Consider the following 22995-nt stretch of genomic DNA (forward strand, 5'->3'; position numbering starts at 1 on the left):
AGCTTTTGTGTGTTGCTGTTGTCCCCATGGCCTGCCTTTAAGCACAGAGCTCATGTTTGTGGCTGTTTATCATCCTCGTGCTTGTCGGGTAATCCTGACTCGCTGTGTTCGTTTCCCCCTCTCCTTTGCACTGGGCGCACGAGCAGTGAACGGTGGCTGGTCCACGTGGGCCACATGGTCGGCCTGCAGTGCTGTCTGCGGTCGGGGGTGGCAGAAGAGGAGCCGGAGTTGCACCAACCCTACTCCCCTGAACGGTGGGACGTCCTGCGAGGGCCAGAGTGTCCAGAAAAGTGCCTGCACTGCCACCTGTCCAGGTAACGTCCACCGGGCGTCGCTCACTGCAGAGTAGAGCTAGATTAGCATTAGCGCACAGACCCTTGCACGGTCCCCTTGCTCTAAGGCACCAGTAGCCCCTTCTCTATAGGACGGCTAGCTTGATTGGCATTAGCTTTGTTATGCTTAAGCAAAACTTTTTCATGTTTTTTTTTCTTTTGAATTATTCATAGCTAAACCAGTGCTTGTGTGTCCATTCCGACCATCATGTTGATTTCGCTGTGCCCTGTGCTGCTTTCGCTTTTGTTGCATGAGGTCTTTTTCTGTTCGGTTGTAAGCAGGGTCCAATATTTAGCTTGCAGTTTTACAAATTTAAATGTACACTACTGTTTAAATATTTGGTGGTTTGTATGAATTTTTTTTTTAAGACGTCTCATGCTCACCAATGCTACATTTATTTGATAAAAAAATACAATAAAAACAGTAATATTGTTAAATATTATTATAATTTTAAAATAACTGATTTCTTTTTTATTATATTTTAAAATGTAATTCATTTCTGTGAATTTTCAGCAGTCAGTCTTCAGTGTCACATGATCCTTCATTTTAATGTTAATTGGGTGTTCAAGAAACATTTATTATTATATATATGTATATATATATGTATATATATATATATATATATATATATATATATATATATATATATATATATATATATATATATTAAAAATCGTTTAATATTTATAATAAATATTTTTCAGCATTCTTTGATAGATTATATTTTATTATATTTTGAAGCATTTGTTTGTACAATTTAATGCATCCTTGCTGAATAAAATTTTTTATGAAAATAAAATGTTAAGTGTAATTAGAAAAATTTAAATAAACTAAAATGTTAACTAGGAAAACAACGTTTTAATGTTGTTTAAACAAAATTTCACAGAAAACTATATAAAAATAGTTCATTTTGGACCCTTGTTCAAAGCTGGTGGCAGAAAACTAAAAAGGCTTGTCTTTTAAACAGTCAGACAGGGCAGCACAGAGTGATATTACAGTACTGCACATTTTATAAATTCAAAGATTAGCAAATGATTTGATGCTAGCGTGCTGTGTCGCTGCTTAAGTTGTTTCCCTGACCTCCTTCACTGCTGTTAGTAGTACTTTCAAGGCTTGAGAGGGAACAGAGAAAGGAAGAGGAAGCAGCACGGCTGCTTTTCCTCAGCGCTTATCGATCGCATGCAGTTTAAAATGAAAGTCAGGCCGCTTCATTTACAGGCTGACATTAGACTCAGGTAGATGGGGGAAGGGATTCTCTTGATTACCGCGATAGGCTTGTGAGTGTATTTCAGCAGGGACAAAAATGGCATTATGCAGGCGCTGCTGACCGGCGGAAAATATCCACGCTTAGTAAACAGGAGAGGAAATCGAAGCTTTTGTCAGATGCAGCTCGTCTCCCTTGCTCGCCCCCTCTCTTCCTCCACTTCTCCAGTGAGAGGGTTTATCTACTTAAGCCAATCTCCTGTTTCATTACAAAGCATCCAGTGAAATTTAATAAGACGCCACCCTGCTCTGTAAGTAACGTGCTCTCAAAATATGGCGTTTTTGATGAGCAAAAACACAAAGCATGGGGGAACGCTTCTGGCAGAGCTCTGTGGGGATGGATTTCACATGATTACGACTTAAATAGTATTTCTTTGGGGGAGAAGAGAGACGGGGAAGGAAATATAGGTATGAACACTGTTAAAGAGAAACACTGGAAGTAGAATTTTTGTAGGAAAGCAGTGATGAGAAGTAGAGAGTGTACTATAAAAAATAATCCCCTAAAATTTACTATAAAAAAATATGGCAGCACATTACCGTAAAAATAAGATAGCAATGTTTTAGGTTTTACAGGGCTGAACTTAAACTTATAGTAAAAACTGATATAATTTTGTATTCCATGCAATGCAATAAAAGATATTTTGTACTTGTATAACATAACTAGCATAATAATACAAGTGATAAAAGAGGCACATGATGAATTAAATTTCATCAAGTAGCCTTTCCACAATTATGGGAATGTCAGTTTATGTCAGGGTTGAGTGAAGGGATAGAGCGAAGACGCAATTGCTGGAGGAAAATAGGGCTTTATTAATTAAAAAATAAAATAAACAAACAAGAACTACCCCGTAGGGGAAAACACACTGGCAAGGCAGGACAGGACAGGACTTCACAAGGGTAAGGTCGATGACGAACCGGCACAGGACTGCAAACACAAGGAAATTATAAGGGGAGCAAATGAGAAGGGTAATGAGGTAACAGGTGGGGCAAATTAACCAATAATCAGGAAACAAGGTGGGTGGGGTCAAGACAATTGACATGAGAGCATAGAACTAAACAAGACCAGCCATGTGCTCAAACAAAACAAAAACACAAGCACATGGCCAGCAAAACAAATCACTAGCCATGTGCAAAACAGGACACGAACACGCAGCTAATGAGAAGACTCATAAGCCGCGTGTTCACAAAAAACAAACATGAAAGCACGCAGACAGTGAAAAAACACCAGCTGCGTGCAACACGGAGCAAAACAAAACGAGAAAGCACGCGGCCGAAACCGAACCGCATGCCGAACAAAACACACACACAGAGGACAGAGGAGCGCACGGCCCGAGCGAACTCGAAATCGCACGCTCCCCAGCAAGAACAAACCTGGAGCGTGAGTGTCCGAACCCCGACACGAAACCAGAACAGAGTCTGAACAAGACAGGAGTGCCGAGATCCGAACACCACGCCCCAACATGAAACAGAGCACGCAGACAAGAGAGCGCGCAGCTCGAGCACACTCGAAGCCGCGCGCTCACCAGAAAACAAGACAAGAAGGGAGTGTCAGGGCACCGTCACAAAACCATGAATAAACTAGACCGAAGTGACAGAACCCTGACAGTTTATGGTTTTTACTGTACATTTTAATTCAAACTGTACATTAAACAGTATTTTAATGTAAAATTACATAAAATATAATGTTAGATCTACTATAGTACTATACAACTTTTCACTGTATATATTAAGGGAACTTACTGTTAACAAATTAAAAGTTTTTTTTACTGTAAGGTTAAAATTACAAACCTTTTTCTAGTATACAACAATTATTTGAGAAATTGATTTGTTTGTCAATAATCTTTTCATTATTAAGATATTTTTCATTCAAACAAAGTGCAAATAGAAGTTCTGACTGGATGTGCCTCATTTGAGGCTATTGTATTCTATAATCGATGCCGCTTTTGCTTTGAAGCCAAAAGTAAATTAGCTATATTTCATTCAAAATAATTGGGTAACACTTTATTTTTGGGTCTCTTAACTAGTTGCTAATTAGCATGCATATTAATAGAATATTAGCCATTTATTAGTAGTAATTAAGCACATATTAATGCCTTATTCTACGTGACCTTATTCTACATCCCTAATCCTACCCAATACCTAAACTTAACAACTACCTTACTAACTATTATTACCTTTAGAACTGTTAATTTATATCTATAGGAATTTATTGAGGGAAAAGTTGTAGTTAATAGTTAATAAGTGTTCCCTATTCTAAAGTGTTACCAATAATTGTTTATTCCAATAGTTGTTACTAATAAATGTAACCTGCCATCGAAGATTTGTTTTCAGTCCTGCTTCTCAGCTATATTGAATGCATTCTGATTGGTTCTCATTGTATTGAGTTACACCTCGGATTTGTTCAGAGCAGATAAATAAGTTGCTTATTGCTGGAAACTTAGAGAGGGTAGCTGAAAAAAATCAGTGAAAAAAAATCGGAAGAAAAGAGGTTCACAATGGTGTCCAGTGCAGGTTTTTTTGAAAAGGGTCATGCTGAGCGAGCGAGTTGGACGTTGTTCCCGTGGTGGCTTTATTCTCCTTGTGTATCTCACACTCCGACTGATTAATCCTGACATGGGTCGCAGCAAGGGAGCTGTGGTGTCCTGGCCAAGGATGACTTAGTTGTGTTCCCAATCAAAAACGAGCACCTGCCTGCTTTAGTGTGCTCACCAGAGGACCCCAAATCCAGCGAGAGAAAAGGAGAAGGAGAGAGAGTGACCATCCCGTTCCATTTATCACTATACAAAGACATGCACGGACAACTGCAGGCCCTAAAAATTAGATCTGAGACTTCATCCCGATTTATCAAAACGTGACTTCTGACTGCAGGAGGTATAAATCATCATTTACTGACTAGCTGCAGGTAGAGTCAGCGTGTTCCCAGAGCACAGTCAGACAGCAGGAGACAGAAAGAGAAACAGCAGAGCTTTGATAAACGACTCTGTATGTGAACACAGTCCATCGCCGCTGTTCTACTGATCCTCAGGACAGGGCGACTTTAAAGGACGTAACGTGATTCTTTGTGTAATGCGGCGAGCATGCGATGGCGTGTGAATGCTGAAGAAGCTGGATTCTTTTTGTAATGTGAAAACGTTGGACTAATGTTTCCAAGGTGATCAAAATGTTATCCTCAGCACCAAGGCTGCACAACCAATTAAAATAAAATAATGTGATTATTATTAACCACAAAAACGACATTAGGCTGTGAATGTAATTACATATCTATAGTGGTGTGACTATATTATTGGATTATTATTAGTAGTAGTAGTATTGAATCTTAAGAAGTTGTTCAGTAAGACAATTTAAATGGGTTTTAGAAATTAAATTTAAATGTACATTAAGTACAATAATTCAAAATTGTACTGAAACACTATAATAACTAAAGTAGATCAAAAAGAGATACACTCACAAGTTCAAGGAGAGTGTGAATGAAAAGAGAGCCTTTGAAGTTTAAGTCTTTCTACTGGAAGCAGAGCACAACCTTATTGGGAGTTTTAGTGTTTTGCACATCCTATTCAGTGTGTTTAATTATGAATTTTATGTCTTTTGAACATTTAGCCTTGATATCTTAGAAGGATAAATAATAAATGTTAAATATTTATCATATTGCAGTTTAAATCACCATTGCATTATGTGTCCATATAATCCCAAAACCAAACTGTACAGTTCAGTTCTGAACCTGAGGACTCATCTGCATGATGTGCTGGCTTGCCATTTCTCCCTCTCTCTCCTTCCTTTTCTCATGGGAAATTATTACCATACTCTCAAGAATCAATAGTACTTTTTTTTTTTCTTTCAAATCTTTTCAAAAGGAACAAACCAGTAACTTAACACAATTGGCCAATCAACTGAATGAGTTCAGCTGTGAAGAGTCTAATGTAATAAGTGGGCTTAAAAGGGATAATTGACCCTGATGAGCCTCTTGTACCAGCTCTTGTTGAATCACTGGCTGGTTAGACCTTTAGCACGGTGAAGAGGCTATTTCATCTAAACCCCACACGTCAGAGACGTCAAACTTCTCATCTAGCACATACGCACAACAAAGACAATCCTTACCTATGACTGGAGAGCCTCGTGACTTTAATGGTCTCTAAGGAGCAAATTGTCTAATATAGAATGCAATCCCTCAGACACCTTCACATTTCACACAACACTTTTCTATTTTGAGCACTTTTACAAACTCAGAGCAAGTGCAGATTAATTTGGATTCTTAACTAGCACTTTTCACATGAAATTGAAATATTAATACAAAATAATACAAAACAAAACTTAACATCAGAAAATGCTCCAGTTTTCTCTTTCACTGATGCATTATCGTTAATCTTATGTGTTCAGCATGAAACCATGCCAGTGTCTTAACTAGTGGAGAACAAACAGGCCTTCCAGCTTACGTTGCAGTATGTTCTCAGGACTCACACCAAATGTTTTCCTCTTCTCTGCATGCTAGCCTATTCCGCTGCTCTTTATCGCTTAGTTTTGTTTTTATTCGCTTTGGTACTATTTTCACAAGCAGTTGGTACATTTTCAAAACTCTTAGTACTAATATCACAACAGATCATCAAAAGTGCACTTTTTTCAAACATTTCAGCATATTTTCAATTGTCTTAGTACAATACACACAGTCACAAAGTATCCTTTTCACTACACAAAATAATTGTTTCATCTATATAAATGTTTCATTCACAGTAACTGCTTTTCATAACGCTCTTACTATCAAACTTTTCATTTGCATGTCTTCTCATTCAGGTTCATACATTTGTCTATTATTTAATCTAACTCATCTTAATGGTTAATCAGTCAATCATTTGGTGCAGCTATATATCTCTATAGATATAGATTCAATAGATATAGTTTCTAAAGAACTTGTTTTAGGGGCAATCAAATGTAATTAATAATTAATTGCACTATTGTAATTAATTGCACTATAAGTGATTTATCTTAGATGATAACCACTATTTTGTACATGAGTGTGTGTGTGGTTCAGGTAAACCCTATGTTATGGGAACAAAATGTTCCTCAAAGATGGCAATATCTGAAATCCTTTTCCTTGTGGGAGACTTTTTTCTATGAGAAAAAAATAAATAAATTGTAAGGGTAGGTTTAGGAGTAGGGTTAGTGTAGGGGGATAGAATATACAGTTTGTACAGTATGCTGTAAAACCCATTACTCCTATGAAATATCATCATAATGATAGGAATACCTGTGTGTGTGTGTGTGTGTGTGTGTGTACCTACTTACCCATATTTTGGGGACAAATTGTTACCCAGAGGTGAGCAAAACCTGACAAAATCACACACAGACGTCCTCATTTGTAAAACTGTGTGTTTTGCAATTTGTGAACATACAGCAGTATACAAGGGAGAGGAACTGATCAGAGATTGATCAGAGATGTATCAGAAGAAGGGAGACAGATGGCATCAAATACAGCATTTTACATTACATTACGCCATGTGATACTGTATATAGAGGCATTACCATGGTAGAGACTGCGCATTACTATAACTCATCTGTGCAGTTACAGTGTAGATTCAGTCATATGTCATATTGCATTGACAGTAAACTCTGTCTAGCACGAAACCTTATGGCCATATCATATCTTCATCACACCTTTTGATCCAGTAACACACTGTATAAATACTTTTACAAACATTATGCATTTTATGCGAGTTATGCAAGCTAGGTAATGTATTTCCTAACATGACAGTTATTGCCTCTATTACTGTAATTATTTCAGCAACAAAGGTGATTTGAAACATGTATCTTGCATTCTTGGCTCTTGGATTAACTGAATGTTAAAAGCACTAAGTTGAAAGAAGATCTTACTGTTGTGTTTTGGTAATTAAGCCAAATGTTTTCAGTACATATCACAATGATCTTGTGTTCTGAATCATTGATTATGTGGAATGAAAATATGTGCAACTATAATGCAATCATAAGATCAGGGTTTGAAAGAATGACTAGTGGTATTACAAGTGTGATCAGTTTAAAGTTTTGTACTAAGAGTTTTGAAAATGTACACCTTATGAAAATAGTACCAAACCAATTTAAAAAAAACTGTAGCACCCATTGTTTCATGAATCAGCGCTTTGAATGAATGATTCAAGGACTCACTCATAAAGAGTAACTGTGAGTCATTGTTTTTGAATGAATCAATTGAATTGATTCAAAGCTACGGTGTAATTTGTAAGAAGAGAATGCACATGTGCAGACTTGTTAAGTCATAAGTTATATGACGATAAATGTCATATAAATGTCTCTTTTGTAATAAGTCATGAGTCTAGGAGGTCTTTGGGAAGGTCCCACTAGGACCCAACCCCACTTCATAGATGTAAGCATATAAAGTTGTCCAGGACACTTAAATATTGTTCCAAACAATACAAAGGCGCAAGACTGCTGAATTTTTTAGAAGATGTTGTGCCTAACCTCTTTTTGGTGTGAAAGTACCCTAAGCCCCTTTTTGGCAGGCACTTTGGCCTAGGCAATGTTTCGCATGTAAAAGTATGCTTCTTAAAAAAACATCCTTTGCATCCCAAAACCCTTTTAGATTCCTGCAAGACCTGTTCTTTTTGTTAATGTTGCATGATGCATTTGAATACAAGAAAGAAGCAGCAGAGCATTGTGACATCATTCTGACCCGCTCAGGCCCCGCCCACTGAATCACCAGTAATCTTGTTGTCTCTGTTTTATTGAACATGGAATGTTTAGGTCCAGGTGAGATTACAGATGTGACTGTTGACTCTGTCTCATCCCCGCTGATCTGAAAGGTAATTGTGTGCCTCTCCTGCTCAAGGACGAGGCAGCTGGAGGCGTCCAGCATTGGCCATTGTGATTTCGTGCAACGGCGAGTGGAAATGGGGCTTCCTGCAGCCCTTGTAAAGAGCAGTTGGATGCCCTTTAAATGTACCCTTGATAAGACGTCCAAATAGACCTGCCACTGTGTTATTTTGTTGCAGGCACCCTACACATACACGCACACACACACAAATCAAAGATATTATCTTAATAGCAGAATGGACAATTATTTGCTGGCTTTGGTTTCTTATTATTGCATACTTCACTCATGTTAAGCAGGTTTTAAGATATGATTGTTGCATTTTTTTGAAGGGGAAATTGGCCATCACTGTCTTTTTCTGCTTCTCATCACTTCATGTTTAAAGTCAACATGAAATCAAAATTGACCCTATTTACTTTCTCAACAAATGTTCCTGCTCTTATTTTGCATGATTCATCAGTGCACGTTATTATAAAGGAAAACAAATATTTGTGATCTTTCATCAATAACTTGCAGTGCCCTATGAAATGCATTTCCTTTTTGGCAGATATCACTTATGGCAGGTTATTGGTCAGTGCTAACCAACTGGTAAATATGAACTAATAACCAAATAGCTGTTTAAGCATTGTTTTAGGCTGCTGCTGTAGATCTAGTGATTAAATATAATTTGATGTAATAAATTTCACCGCAAAAATAGCAAATTATGACACATTTTACAAAGAGACTTTCAAGGTTGCACTTTGCGCTTTAGATTCAATGTACCTATCAAATAAAATCTTGTCTCATTGGGACAGGATTGGTACTCATTTTTAGGAGAGAAAAAACACCAACAACTTACAAATTACTATTCATATAAATTATGATTACAGGGGCAGATTATTCATTTAAAAACTCGTATTTTCATGCAGTTCCTTGCGCAATGTTATGACCTCAAAACACTTTTATCATAGCGTATGATTTGTAACCTAATACATGATGTTTCCATTATATAATTAGCTCCATATCTATAGCTGTTCTGATGTAGTAAACTTGCTCAGTAGCTCACCTGGTACAGCATTGCACTTGCGACGAAAAACTTCTGTGAAACACAAAGCGTTTAAAGAATTTGCTTCAACAAATGTGTTTTATCTCGTTTGCTTTAGTTAACATTATTGGTTAGATTTAGAGTAGGGTTTAGTGTAGGTAGTATGTTATGTTCAAGCGTGATAGAGCATTAACCTTTTAGTGCAGTCAGCATAATTAAACATTGCCAGATTCACATTTATCGGTTTTGGGTAAAACTGAACACAATTTTAGCACCACTCACTAAACATTTCACTCTGAAAGTGGCAATAAAACATGCAATAAGCAACAAATGACACTGCAGGCATGTTTTTCCAGTGGGCCTAGGTTGCTTAAAAGTGGTCAAGTAGTCCTTCACAATCGACTGCAAGTTTTTCCAGGTTTGTTCTGCTTCAGAATGTCCACTTTTCATAATCTAATCAATTCCCAAGGGATTAAATAAAGCCCTACTATTTTTTTCAGCTTCATAAAAATCATTTTATTTGAAAATATGTCGTTATCAAAGTCAAATGGGTTGAGAATGCCGTTTTATGTTGACTTTAATGTCTATATTGCTATATTGCTGTGTTTTATCTGCAACTCTTTTCTTCTCAGATGAGTCAAGAGACTTCTTCTTAGTTGCTTTGTACAGTTTTTCCAAGAGAAGAAAGAGAATCTTTTTTCCATCTCTTAGCTGTTGATCTCTCATCACCTGCCTTTTAAAATTCATACAGAGAATCAGAGACAGGAACATGCTTCTTATTGTAATGTATTCATTAAGTATCAGTTCCCTGTTCAGGCTAGTGTGATGATATAAGCCTGCCTTGCTCGCAAATGAGTCCACTCAATGGCAAACAAGGACAATTATTTCATTGCCTCGCCACTCTCCCTGCCAAATGTTTGATCAAAAGCTGTGTCAGCATCTCTTTTAGATGCACGCCTTACATTCTTAGTTAGTATGAATATCATTCTGTGTTGCTTAATAATCTCTTTGTATATTTAAATATGAAAAACCCACTCTCGTATGGCAGGCTTTGACTAAATATTGCCTTTATTCACAGCCATTTATGACGGCCGACTCTTCATCTTTCTTACCGCTAAGGCACGCAAGTACTTTATTAGCTGGTTGTTTGGCCAAGCAGTGACCTCACTGTACTGTCAGGGTCGGGTTAGCGGAGCAGAACTACACAGTGAATATGCTATAAAGCCAGGGGTTAATGAACAGCCCAGCATGTCTGATCCTCGGTCTGTCGAATGGAGTCATCAGTATCTCTGTATCCAAGTACCATAATTCACCCCTGCTCTTGGTCCTGTGAGGGCGCAGCTCAGCGCCCCTAGAGAGCTCATTACCAGAGCTGCTCACATTAGCCCTGTAGTAACCTTCCCCAACCTGGCACAACGTCAGCCCGAATAAGACTTCCAAAATGGCCTCCGGTCCAGCTGACGAATAACGCGGCCATGTGAGGATGAGAAATGGAAATAAAATACTTCTTCCATGGCTTGGGAGGAAATAGGACATTTGAGTGTCGTTAGACTAGGCACAAACACACATACAGAATTTTCCACCTGCCTTTTATCCTCCTATGGGCTTTTCACACTTGAAATCTGGTTATCGTAGACGTTCTTTAAAATTGTGAATGCAAAGCTCCGTTGTTGTACCACACAGACCATTCTTGGACTATTCTTGGCCAACCCAGATAATTTAAGATTTGTTTTATTAATATTTTAATTCAGCAAAGATGCATTAAATTGATTAAATGTCAAAAGTGACAATAAAGACATTTATAATAAAATTTGCATTTCCAATATATGCTATTCTTTTGAACTTTACTTTAAAAAGTAATATTACTGTTGTTTTATTGTATTTTTATTCAAATAAATGCAGCCTTGGTGAGCATAACATTACAAAAATGTGACAACCCCAAACTTCTGAACAACGTTGGTATATTATTAAAGGAAGGCAGAGTAGCAGAACAATCTGTTTAATACCATAATTTAACTAGATTGTTTGCTACTGTGCTTTTAAGATATCTTTAGAGAGAAGGTGGAAAATGGTCAGGTATAACAGAAATGTGACTATGAACTTTTAAGAAAAAAAAAAAAACTTTACTAACACATAATTGGACTTCAGGGAAAGAAATTAAATGCCACAAGTGTGAAAAAAAAATCATATTTCATAGCTATATTCAAGTCTCTAATGCTTAACTAAAAAGCTAGCAATAGTGTTTTCAAATGTGGTGGTTGATGTGCTGCATGTGAAACTGCACGTCTGCGTGTAGTTGTAGTATGTCATAGAGACAGGCATTGCATCCATCAGTATGACAGTGCTCAAGCTGCATTATTTAATACATCGCAATGTCAAAAATTGTGACTGACATGAGCAGAAGACAGGTATGTAGAGTTTATATGCGTAAATGTTATACAGCACGTGTGTTGCTGAGATAGGTTAGCTGGTGAAATATTTGTGGCTAGCTACCTGAACAACAAAAGCTAGTTGAATGGTATCTTCCCTTCGAGTATTGAGATACTCTGGCATCGAAAGGTTTGGGATAATTAAGATGTTTACATGTTTTTGAACGTTGTCTCTTATGTATATCAAGGCTGCAGTAGTTTTTGCTGCTTTAAATTTTGTGGTAACTGTGATACTTTTTTTTAGGATTTTTTGATGATTAATAGGAAGTTTGTTGGATTTTTCTTTTTTATATATATATATAAATTATAAATGTCTTACTGTCACTTTTGATCAATTTTCTGCACTGTTGCTGAAAAATTTTTTTATAGTTACACTACCATTCAAAAGTTTGGGTTATCATCCCAGCAGGCACAGGACATCAATATAACGTTAGGTTGACATTGGACATGACGTTAGACAGATGTTGCATTTTGGTTAAGAATGAGATCAGGTTGACGTGAGTATTTGATGCCAAGCTGACATTGACTTAACGCTGGAATTTGGTTAACCTAAAAACAACAAATATCAACGTCATCTGACGTCTGTATTGAACATCAAATTAGCATTGATATTAGAAGTTGAATTGACATAAAATTGTGGTCACCCGAAGTTGCAACCAAAATTTAACCAAATATCAGTGTCTTATGACGTTGTGTGCCTGCTGGGATGGTTTCCATAAAAAATATTAAGCAGCAAAAACTGTTTTCAACATTGGTATGTTTCTTAAGCACCAATCAGCATATTATAATGATTTCTGATGGATCATGTGACACTTATTACTGGAGTGGTGGCTGCTGAAAATTCACCTTTGCATTACAGCAATAAATTACATTTTAAATATATATTAACATAGGAAACAGATATTTTTAAATTGTAATATTTCTCAATATTACTTTATACTGTATTTGTGATCAAATAAATGCAGACTTGGTAAGCATAAGAGACATCTTTCAAAAACAACTTTTGTCCTTCAGTGTTGTTACTGCACATACAGATATTTGAGGTGTTCACATTTATGTTTGTAGACTGAACTTTGAGCATGTTTGTGCCCTAATGTGTGATAGATTGCTAAATATACTTCCTCTATGTGTATATGTATGTTTGTGTTCAGTGGATGGAGGTTGGAGCGAGTGGAGTAAATGGTCGCCATGCGGAGCTGACTGCAACATGTGGAGGAGCAGGGAATGTACCCAACCTTCACCCAGCACGGGTGGGAAAGAATGCCAGGGGCTGGATCTCCAATCTCTCAACTGCACCAGTGAGCAGTGCCCACAGAGTGAGTACCACCATCTCTGCCCCTTGATTAGTCAATCGATTAAACACAGGCTTCCTTTATTGATCACTAAATGTGACGTGAAGCCTGGGATACATCAGTGAGAGTCCCATTAACTAGTTCACAACAGGAGGGAAGAATCTGGGAAGGGCACCTTGGAAGTCTACATTAACACCACGCTTTGTTTAGTATTTCAGGCAGGGTTTGTGTATCATTGGGTCGTGTTTTTTCCCAGGAAGGTCACTTTTCCAGATCAGAGAATCTTGAGTTGTCCAAGATCTTGATGTCCCCTGGGTTGCGTTCCCTCTGTTTGTTTTCCAGCTTCTCTTTCCTCACACACCCTTTCCAGTTCCTCTTGTTCATCTGTTCTTTTAATGATTTTAAACCTCTCAGTCCTGCAGTCGCTGTTGCCATGGTACCACAGCAGTACTGACATGGGCGTCCTCGGGAGTGGCAGCGTTATTGCCGCTCTTCCGATGATTGTTTTTTATATAAGAGCTTCTGGTGGCCATTATCAACTGTTTCCGTGAGAAACGATTGATTCAAATTGATTCAAATAAATGCCAGAGGGCAGACTATGGAGACGTCATAGCTTTGTGTGATTTCAGGATGGTTCTGTGTGACTTACTGGGGGCAGAAGAGCTTCTAGACCAAATGGTGCTGTGCTTTCTCAGCTTTACAGTCTTTATGTGCTAAAAGTGTTGCAACTAGAAAAATCCTGCTTGAAATATGACTTTTAAATCTTAAAATGTTTGCGTTGGCCAGACAGTTCTAAAATAGGAATGAATTGATTTGTTTGTGTACTATATTTATATTTACATCACCAAAAGTTTAGGGTTGGTAAGATTTTATGTTTTTCTCTTATGCTCACAAAGGTTGCATTTATATAACAAATGCAGTATAAAAACAGTAAAAAATTTAGTTTATTATTATTTATTTGAAAGCAAAATTTCTCCAGTATTAAGTCTCACATGATCTATCAGAAATCATTCTAAGATGCTGATTTGTCATGTAACCTTTGGCACAGTATTATTTATTTGAAAATTAATTTTGGGTAATCTTTTATTACATTATAAATGTCTTTGCTGTGGTTTTTGATAAATTTAATGAATCCTATTTCTTAAAAAAAAACTGACTCCAAACCTTTGAACAGTAGTGTATATACATAAATTAAAATAAATTCTGTTACAAGTGCAAATAAATAGTTCAGCAATATTCTCTAGGGTGGCTTGGATTGTGATAAACAGTTTGAATTTGTGTTAGTACATCTTTCTTCTTCTTCCCTAAGATATTTTAAAAATTCCTATAAGTTGTGTAGTACTGTATCAAATTGATTCAGTGTAAAGCAAAAATCTAATTTGAATCATATGTGTCATGGTACTCTCATGAATGCACATCAAAGACTGACACTGAATAGAAGAAATTGTTGAATGAAGTTGTTATTTTTGTTTTCTTTGTGCAAAAAAAGTATTCTTGTAGCTTCATAAGATTAAAATCGAACCACTGATGTCTCATGGACTATTTTAACAATGTCCTTACTACATTTCTGGCCTTGAACATGGTAGTTGTTTTGCTGTCTATGCAGGGTCAGAAAGCTCTCGTATTTTCAAAAATATCTTAATTTGTGTTCCAAAGATGAACAAAGGTCTTACGGATTTGGAATGACATGAGGGTGAGTAATTAATGACAGAATTGTAATTTTGGGTGAACTATCCCTTTAACACATTAATCGTGTTCATAGTCAGTGATGAAGTGTTTGCATTGACTTACTTGCATATGTTTGGCCATATCACAGTTGAATTATTTACCCTGTCTGTCATCCAAAGCGCTTTGTGTGATATCAGCTGTGAGGAACCGCAGTTTAAAGGCCTCCCATAGAGACAGCAGAACAACAGAAAAGAGCTGCGCTTTTGATGTCTCACCCTGTAATTTACCCACTGGTTATCATGAAATGTGGTGAGCCGAACACTTGTTCTTTATTAACAGTTAATTTGAGGCCGTTTCACTCCCAGCAGAAATCAGGGACATGTCTCAGCAACTCACTTCACACGCTATTCCGTTTAATCTTGCTACGGCCACGACTGTTGCTGATACGGATCGTCGACAGAAAGAGACAGAGATAAAGAGAGGCAGAATGTGAGCAAACACTCCCATTAGTATGTGCAGAAGTAGAGGTCAAGAGTGAAGAGTTTGTATTCCTCATGCTGTGAGTCGATACAGATCTAGAATCTTTAGCTTTTCTTCTAAGGGCCACATGGAGGCATGTTCAATCATAGCATCATCTCAAACCTCCCCAGCATATCTGCAGCATTGAGGTTTTACGTGCAAAAAATGCCAAATTTTGCAAACGGTAACAACAAAAGAAGGAAAATACTGAATATTGCAACCCACCAGCCGAGTCCAAAGCCTAGTTGTTATCATTAGATGTTTACATTTCTCTGTTCTGGGAGGTTATTAATTGGCCCATATTGCTCAAATTAAAAGCACAGAAGCTGGTACGATGGCAGCCATGGGGAAATGTGCTCAGTTGGAGGTCCGGCCAAGCAGATGGGCATCAAAGTGTTGTATTCACATTCTCTTCGATAAAAGTGTTGGGATTGGCATTTTATTTCAGGGTTTTTCTGCACTGTAAACATATAGTACAGTAGTCCACCTCCAGGATGGGTTTTGTTTTTTTTGCACTGGGGTCAAATGGGAGTCCTTCCCCTCGTTCTTTTGGTTTTTGCACCTTTCAGATTTTAATCTGTGCCCTCCCACACATCATTTACCAGCTCAAACTCTTTAAAGCCCACACTTACAGGCCCACTGAATAGGCAAAAATCCTTTAAAATTGGAATTCAGGCCGCAGAAAAATTCTTGTCCCAATCTGTTCTCAGCAGATGTCTCTCGCCAGACAATAGACCTGTTTTATACAGTAATGAGCAGAAAATACTGCCTGCTTTGGCTACTCTGCTGCACAGGAAATGCTTCTTCGTAGTGTTTAATTAGTTGTTAGAGGAAATTCTTGTTGAAATAAAAGTAGCATTTAGTGTCCTCGTAATTCAAGGTGGAGATTAGCCCTAGAGCACCTGCTGTGGGTTAAAAGCAAGTTAAAAGCACAGAAATCCAAAGCATCTGTGTGATTTGACTGTTTACTTGAGGATGTGGATATGGTCAAGGAGAACAGGTTGATATTCATATAATGTTCCTCTAATAGAATTACTGTTTTTGGTAGGTATGTTATGTTTCTAAATCAAAAGTGTCTCTTAAGTTGGTCCTTGAAAAGACATTGCCGTAAGAAGGGATTAGCTTTTCAAACAATCCTTGAGTTCTAATTGTTAGTGTAATAATAATCTGTGATTTCATGTACTGTTTGGGATGGGATGGGCAAAAACATCTAAATCCGTTAATGCAGATGTACCAAGCAGCAGAACAAGAAATGCCGCCTTTTACCGGGGAATTAAAATATTTATAATGGATGTATCTGTTGGGGCAGAGTTTTTAATAATAAATATCTTAGGTCTCCATAAATATAATTTACACCAAAGCATGCTGTGATGTTTTTGGACTGAATTTCTTTTTTCTTTTTTTATGTATACTTTATAATAACATTCACTTCATAACAATGACTCCACAATAAAAATATTCATTATCAATAAATATTTTTATATGTACACTAAAAAATGCTGGGTTAAATACAACCCAGTGCTGGGTAAATATTGGAGAGAACACATGCTGGGTTCTTTTCAACCAACAGTTGGGTTAAATGTTTAACCCAACCTTCTAGGCTGTAACCCAACTGCTGGGTCTAAACAGCCCAATCTTTGGGTTCGTCCATATTTTACCCAGCGTTGGGTTGTATTTAACCCAGCATTTTTTAGAGTATATGTGTGTGTGTGTGTACAGAGTTCTGGCATGAAACTCTAGATGGCTCAGTCCTATAGGTCTAACTCAGTCTGACCGAATTACATCATTATCACATGGCACAGCTGATTGGTTCTCTCCTGTATCGGTAGCCAATGAACTCTCTGCTCAACATTCAAATATATGATTAGTCCTTGCTGTAGCAGTTCGCAGTGTGCTTCAGAAACCCTCCACCTTCCCCAGCTCCACCTGTATAGATCTGCTACGAGGTGATTCATGTATGCTATAGAGGGTTATTTCATGTACGTTATATTTGCAGCAGCAGTATTTTTTACATGCTCACAGCAGCATGTCGTGGATGTATTGGCAGTAGCAACTCTCAGTACTTGCTCTGCCACAGCAGCAGCAGCGTAGCAGATCTATTCCGCCAAGACCAAATACATTAACATTGTCATGTACATTACCATGCCAATCCCTCCGAGAGTTGTCATGACAGAAATATATATATATATATCAGGGGTGGAACGGTATGCGTATCGAACCGTCCCAGCCAACACATCCATGTGGGGCCCATAGGGGTTGCAACTTGGCCGATATCTGGGGCCCACCTGGGCTAACCAACTGGGACCCAGCTAATTTTGTCCTCAGTTTCCAAGGTGGCCCTACATGGGTTAACCCAGATGGGCTGATGATGGGCTCCATATAGGTTAACCAGGTATCTCCCATTTTGTGCCTACATGAGTCTGCCTACATGGGTTAGTGATGGGACCCAGCTAGGCCTTATGTAGGTCTCTTATGGGCCATAACAGGTATTCACATGGGCTAACATATTTGTCTGCTTGGGTTACCTTATTTTACAGTAAACCCCTAAACACAAACATTACATTAAATCCACTAAAATGCTAAAGGTATTCAATAAACAGAAACCAGTACAGTAGTCCATGCTTTTAAGCAAAGTTGATTGAGAATAATTTAAACTATCATAACTTGTACATTTATAACTTTATAAAACACAAGTATCTATAAAAATTAAGCTTCCTGAAAAACTATATAACTTATTCTGAACGATTTAAGCAAGGTTTCGTTGGAATAATTTGAACATGACCATTAAAGCTTTGTATATTTGTAAAAAGTTGTATATTTACAACTTTACAAAACATAAGTATCTTAAAGTTAAAGTGAAGCTCCTGACAAACATTATTTGGCATAACTTGTATCGTTTGTATATTCATATCTGAAAACCCTAAAATGCATTTCACAAACAAACAAACCAACAGTGCAGCTCCTCACTCCTCGCTCTCACAACGGCCCTTTGAAAAGACAACAAATAATCAACCACTGTGCCACTTTTTCAGTTAAAACAGATGTTTCTTGTCTTTTTAAAGATTATATTTCCATTTGGAAATCAAGAATATCTTAAGACTTACCCATCTTGCTCTCCACTATGTGTTTTCGCAGAACAGTTTCCTCCCGTCACCAATTAACCACTTTGACACTGACTTTTCTGCCTCTTTTCTGGTAATTTGCTTTGTAAGACATTTTTTTTCAAGCTTCCTGTAAAACACAAAGAGCAAAGTTAGATTAAATTCCATATTTAAGCCCTTGCAATAAATATGCAGTCATCTCCATTTTTACATTTTTTTCAGGAAATACAATAATGGTATCGGATATAATATTCTATCATAAAAAAATGATTTCTGTGTAAACAAGGGCACAGGGCAATATTTAAAGTCATAGTTCACACAAAAATTAAATGCCTCATTTAATCACAAATGTAAAAATCTGTCCATCTGAAATTCTTTTAAACAATTATCATTTTTATCAGGCAAATATAGGTCATTTTCATTGCCATTAAAGTGAAAAAACTGAATATAAACATAAGAGCCTGATAAAAATGTTTTTAGAAGAAAACTTCAGAAGGTTTTTGCATCTGATGTCTTTATTTATTCTTATTTTAGTATCACTTCACTTGCATTAGTGTACACTCTAAAAAAATGCTAGGTTAAATACAACCAAGTGCTGGGTAAATATTGGATAGAACACATGCTGGGTTGTTTAACCCAACCTTCTGAGCAGTAACCCAACCGCTGGGTTGTATTTAACCCAGCATTTTTTAAGAATGTACTTTTCTTAAATAAAGTTAGAATTTTATTATTTATTATAAACTGAGTTTTGTGATCGCTACACCACAAATTAACAGTTACTTATCACTAAAATAAGCAGTACACCTGGTCCATATTCTCATAATTTGGGGTATTGTTTGTCCAAGTATGGATAATTATTTGCATACAATCAAACTCATTTGATTCCACTGATTTACGAAGAACAAACTGAATGTTATAAATAATCCAACAGCAAGTAAACATACCTTCCACAACCTCAAGCAGTTTGAGCCCCCGAAACTCTCGCTTACCATGCCAGCCAACAAAATTGAACTCTCTTGATAAGGGGTGGTCCAAAAGGAAGGCCATCATTCTTCTTGTGGCTTCATCCACAGTACTCCCTCCAATTTCTGCCACCACAGCAACCTAACGGAAAACAAGATTATCATTATTATGGGAGACAACACAAAATAATTAACCTGAATAATTGCAATTACATTTCCCCCAAATCATGCAGCCATAGGTTAATCGATGGTGCACTGCTGTTTTACACTGGAAGTTGTAATCTACTATGTGCAACGAGTCCATACATATATATATTACTCACAATTCATATGGAACACTCCTATAATTCCTATGCAGTTGCCTCTGTAACAGATATTTTACACTTGTACTACAATTGTGTTGCCTGTGGTACAAAAACATTCTGCCTCTGTAGCAGAAAAGATACAGGACTGTGAAAATGTCTTAGGCCACCATTATATTTGTTGTTTTAGGAATGGTATAATGACTATACCATTTTATTAGAATACAACCAAAAAATACAGGAAATTTATTTTTTATTTATAGGCAGTATTAAAAAACAGAAAGAAACAAAATGGTGGCCTAGACTTCTGCACAGTACTGTAAGTTCAAAACCGTTAAAGTTCAGGCCTGTGAACCTGCTAATGGTTATGTTAGAACATACCTCTTGTTTCTGGAAGGTGGGGTATGCCAATTTCTGCTCCACTGCATCAACATCCGAGACCGTCTAATTACTTTCTGTAAGAAAAATTCTTATTACTTAAAAAAAAACAAAAAAAACATTAAATTCTAATTTAGGCAAACATTTAGGCAATTTGTATGATTTGTAATAACACCTGAATGCAAACTGATGCAGATTTCTGTAAGGCAGAAACTCCTGTTTGCATGACAAATATTAAATATTGTTGTAATATTGTATTTTATGTATTATTAAACATACAACAGCCTTATTGTTTACTCTTCAAATCGAGATCTGTCCCAGGCTAACATACCTTATTTACACTAGCTTCTCTGTTATTTCAGCCATTTGACCTCATCATCCTGTATCGTGAGCACACACTTTGCAGATTAAGTATGAGCTTTTTTAAGTCTTTTACTTTTAGAGGGAGTAGGAAACACCAAGACATACAGCATTATCGTTCAGGCATTGGCGCCAGAAATAAGAGGAAAAATATGGCGCGATCGGAGTATGATGTCTAAAATATAACGAGACAAAAATCCAAACTATACTTTGGTTAACATTATGGTTGGTAAACAATATAATTACATTTTTAGTTTTAAAAATTGAAATTCTTACCTTGGATACACTGAAGGCAAACGTCTTCTCCAGAAAATTAGTGAGTAATGGCGCCGGCGCGATGCAGCGCGTGGGGGAGGGGAAATGTTGAATGAGATCTCGCGGGATCCACCCTGCGTGCAGCTCGGGATGTCATGGGAACATCCCAGCTGAAGATAATGAGGAAATTACGTCTCTCACTTTGCCAAGTGCATTCTAAACGACTACATAATGACACAATGTGCCCTGTTCACTCCAAAGTCCCCACTCCAAGGGGATAGGAATGGTCACTTCCACTACCGTTCCACCCCTTATTTATATATATATGTATTTACCATATTTATTCCATGGTCTGTCTACTGTATACTGGATTCTGTTTGGCTGGCAGGTATGCAGTAAAACTGTTTAATGCACAGGTAGTTCCAATTTTAATCCAAGTTTAATCACCGTTCTTTATTAATGTGCTACTAACCAATTTACTATTGATGCAGACTAACCAATACACATCACTCACACACAAACACACAAAGAGAGAGAGAGAAGTCAGAGATTACAGATTGTGCTGCGCACACACAACCTTTTGTCAATGCTACTCCGCCATTTTTATTAATAAAATAGCCTAGATACTAGATTGCTACATTATATTCCTCAGCAACGATGTGGTAAAATTGCTGTTTTTTAAGTAATTAATTGTTTGTAGAGAGAGACGTGCAGACGCAGTACGCAGGTAACGCGCACACAACTGTTATCTCTCTCTCTCGATAATTAATTTAAATAAATGCTATAATTCATTCAAATAAATGTGATCTTACTGCACTACTTCATCTCTGTGTCTGATTCGAAGCGGACAGAGCTAATGTGTCATAACTGACGAAAATAACTGTCATTTTTACCCATTCGGTCAAATATTGAGCTGCAAAGAGCAATACTAGTTTTAACTTGTCTATGACTTGGCAAATGGCCATGGAATAAGCAGGATTCCATGGTCCACAGGGTTCCACGATTCGCATCGGGTGGTTCTTTGCCTCTGCGTTGTGCATTTAAAATCCTTTAATGCACGGCAAACCATTGATTAACCCTTACGGATAGACAGTTATAGCAATACTGACTTTATATGTTATGCAATTATCTATTTTATTTTTGCTTTTTAAAATATTAAATACCAATTAATAGTAATATTTTGATATCATGAAAACATTGATTTTTTATACCAATGAATTGACAATACAAGTAATTTTTTACACCAATACAAGTATACCAATGTATTTCCAGTGAAAATAAAGATGCATAATAACTCATCTATTTTAATATTTCTAAAGACTAGCATTGAGCTTACGGCTAATTAGTTAAAAGGAATATTTTTCCTGGTACAAGGGTGTTGATTCAAAATCACGGTCACCAAATATTATTTTATTAAAGGTGTCTATTGTTTGATTTTCACAAATCAGTGGATAACTACAGTGTGGATGCTCATAACCTCCATTCACCTAGTCAGGATAATTAACAGTTTGGCGCATCGCCACCTGGTGAAATTACACCTAGGTGTTGCTGGGTAAAAAGTGATGATAGGAAGAAAAAGTCATGTTGCTGAATTAATGAAGCCTGCACTGATAATCAGGCTAATTTGTGGAATAGAGTAAATTAAGACATTTAAAAACACCTTGTTTTTAGCCATTTAGCAATAATGGAAATAACATTGTAACATTTGAGTTCAAATCAGCTCTTTGTCTTTTATAATAAGGGACTAATTCTTTGATAGCTGTACAAATTGAAAATGGAAAAAATAGGTGTTATAAGATTCAACAGATTCAATTTTAGACCTTTTTGATGACCTTATGACCTCCACATTTTTATTTTCATAAATAACTACAAATAACTACCAATTTTGCTATCAATTTCCACCTTTCTTTGATATACGATTCCCTATAACACCAAATACTAGTGTTTTATCAGTTCTAGCACAACACAGACAGAGACCTAGCATAAACTTCAACACTGGATCTACCTGCCAGAATCACTACCATCTTAAAATGTCACTGTTGCAAGTCTGAACCTGTTTCTGTCAGCCACGATAGGAGAATTGCCGGTTGTCGGCTGTATCCCACCGTGAGAGGAGGGGAGGCACTCTCTGAGATTTACCCACAGGCGGAGTTTGGTCCCCTCAGGCCAGGCCTGACACCCCACTGTTAGACAGCACAATATGTTCGGATCCCACTCTGTTACACCTCCAGAAACCTGTGTTTCGACACACCTTACATCAGCCTCTGGAACAGCAGGAACATCGCTCGCTCTGTTTTG

The 22995-nt window shown here is 37.1% G+C and overlaps 1 protein-coding gene across 1 annotated transcript in view; it reads left to right on the plus strand.

The window, feature by feature from the left end:
* The window catches only part of LOC306883302 (netrin receptor UNC5A-like), a 217337-nt gene that overhangs the window by 150916 nt on the left and 43426 nt on the right, over positions 1–22995 (plus strand). Inside the window, exons 6-7 of the mRNA XM_079438470.1 lie at positions 147–314; positions 13012–13176. Of these exons, the coding sequence (XP_079294596.1) occupies positions 147–314; positions 13012–13176 (333 nt within the window). The remainder of the gene's footprint in view (positions 1–146; positions 315–13011; positions 13177–22995) is intronic.

This window comes from Barbus barbus (genome assembly GCF_936440315.1).
Source record: "Barbus barbus genome assembly, chromosome: 17".
Taxonomy (NCBI): Eukaryota; Metazoa; Chordata; class Actinopteri; order Cypriniformes; family Cyprinidae; genus Barbus; species Barbus barbus.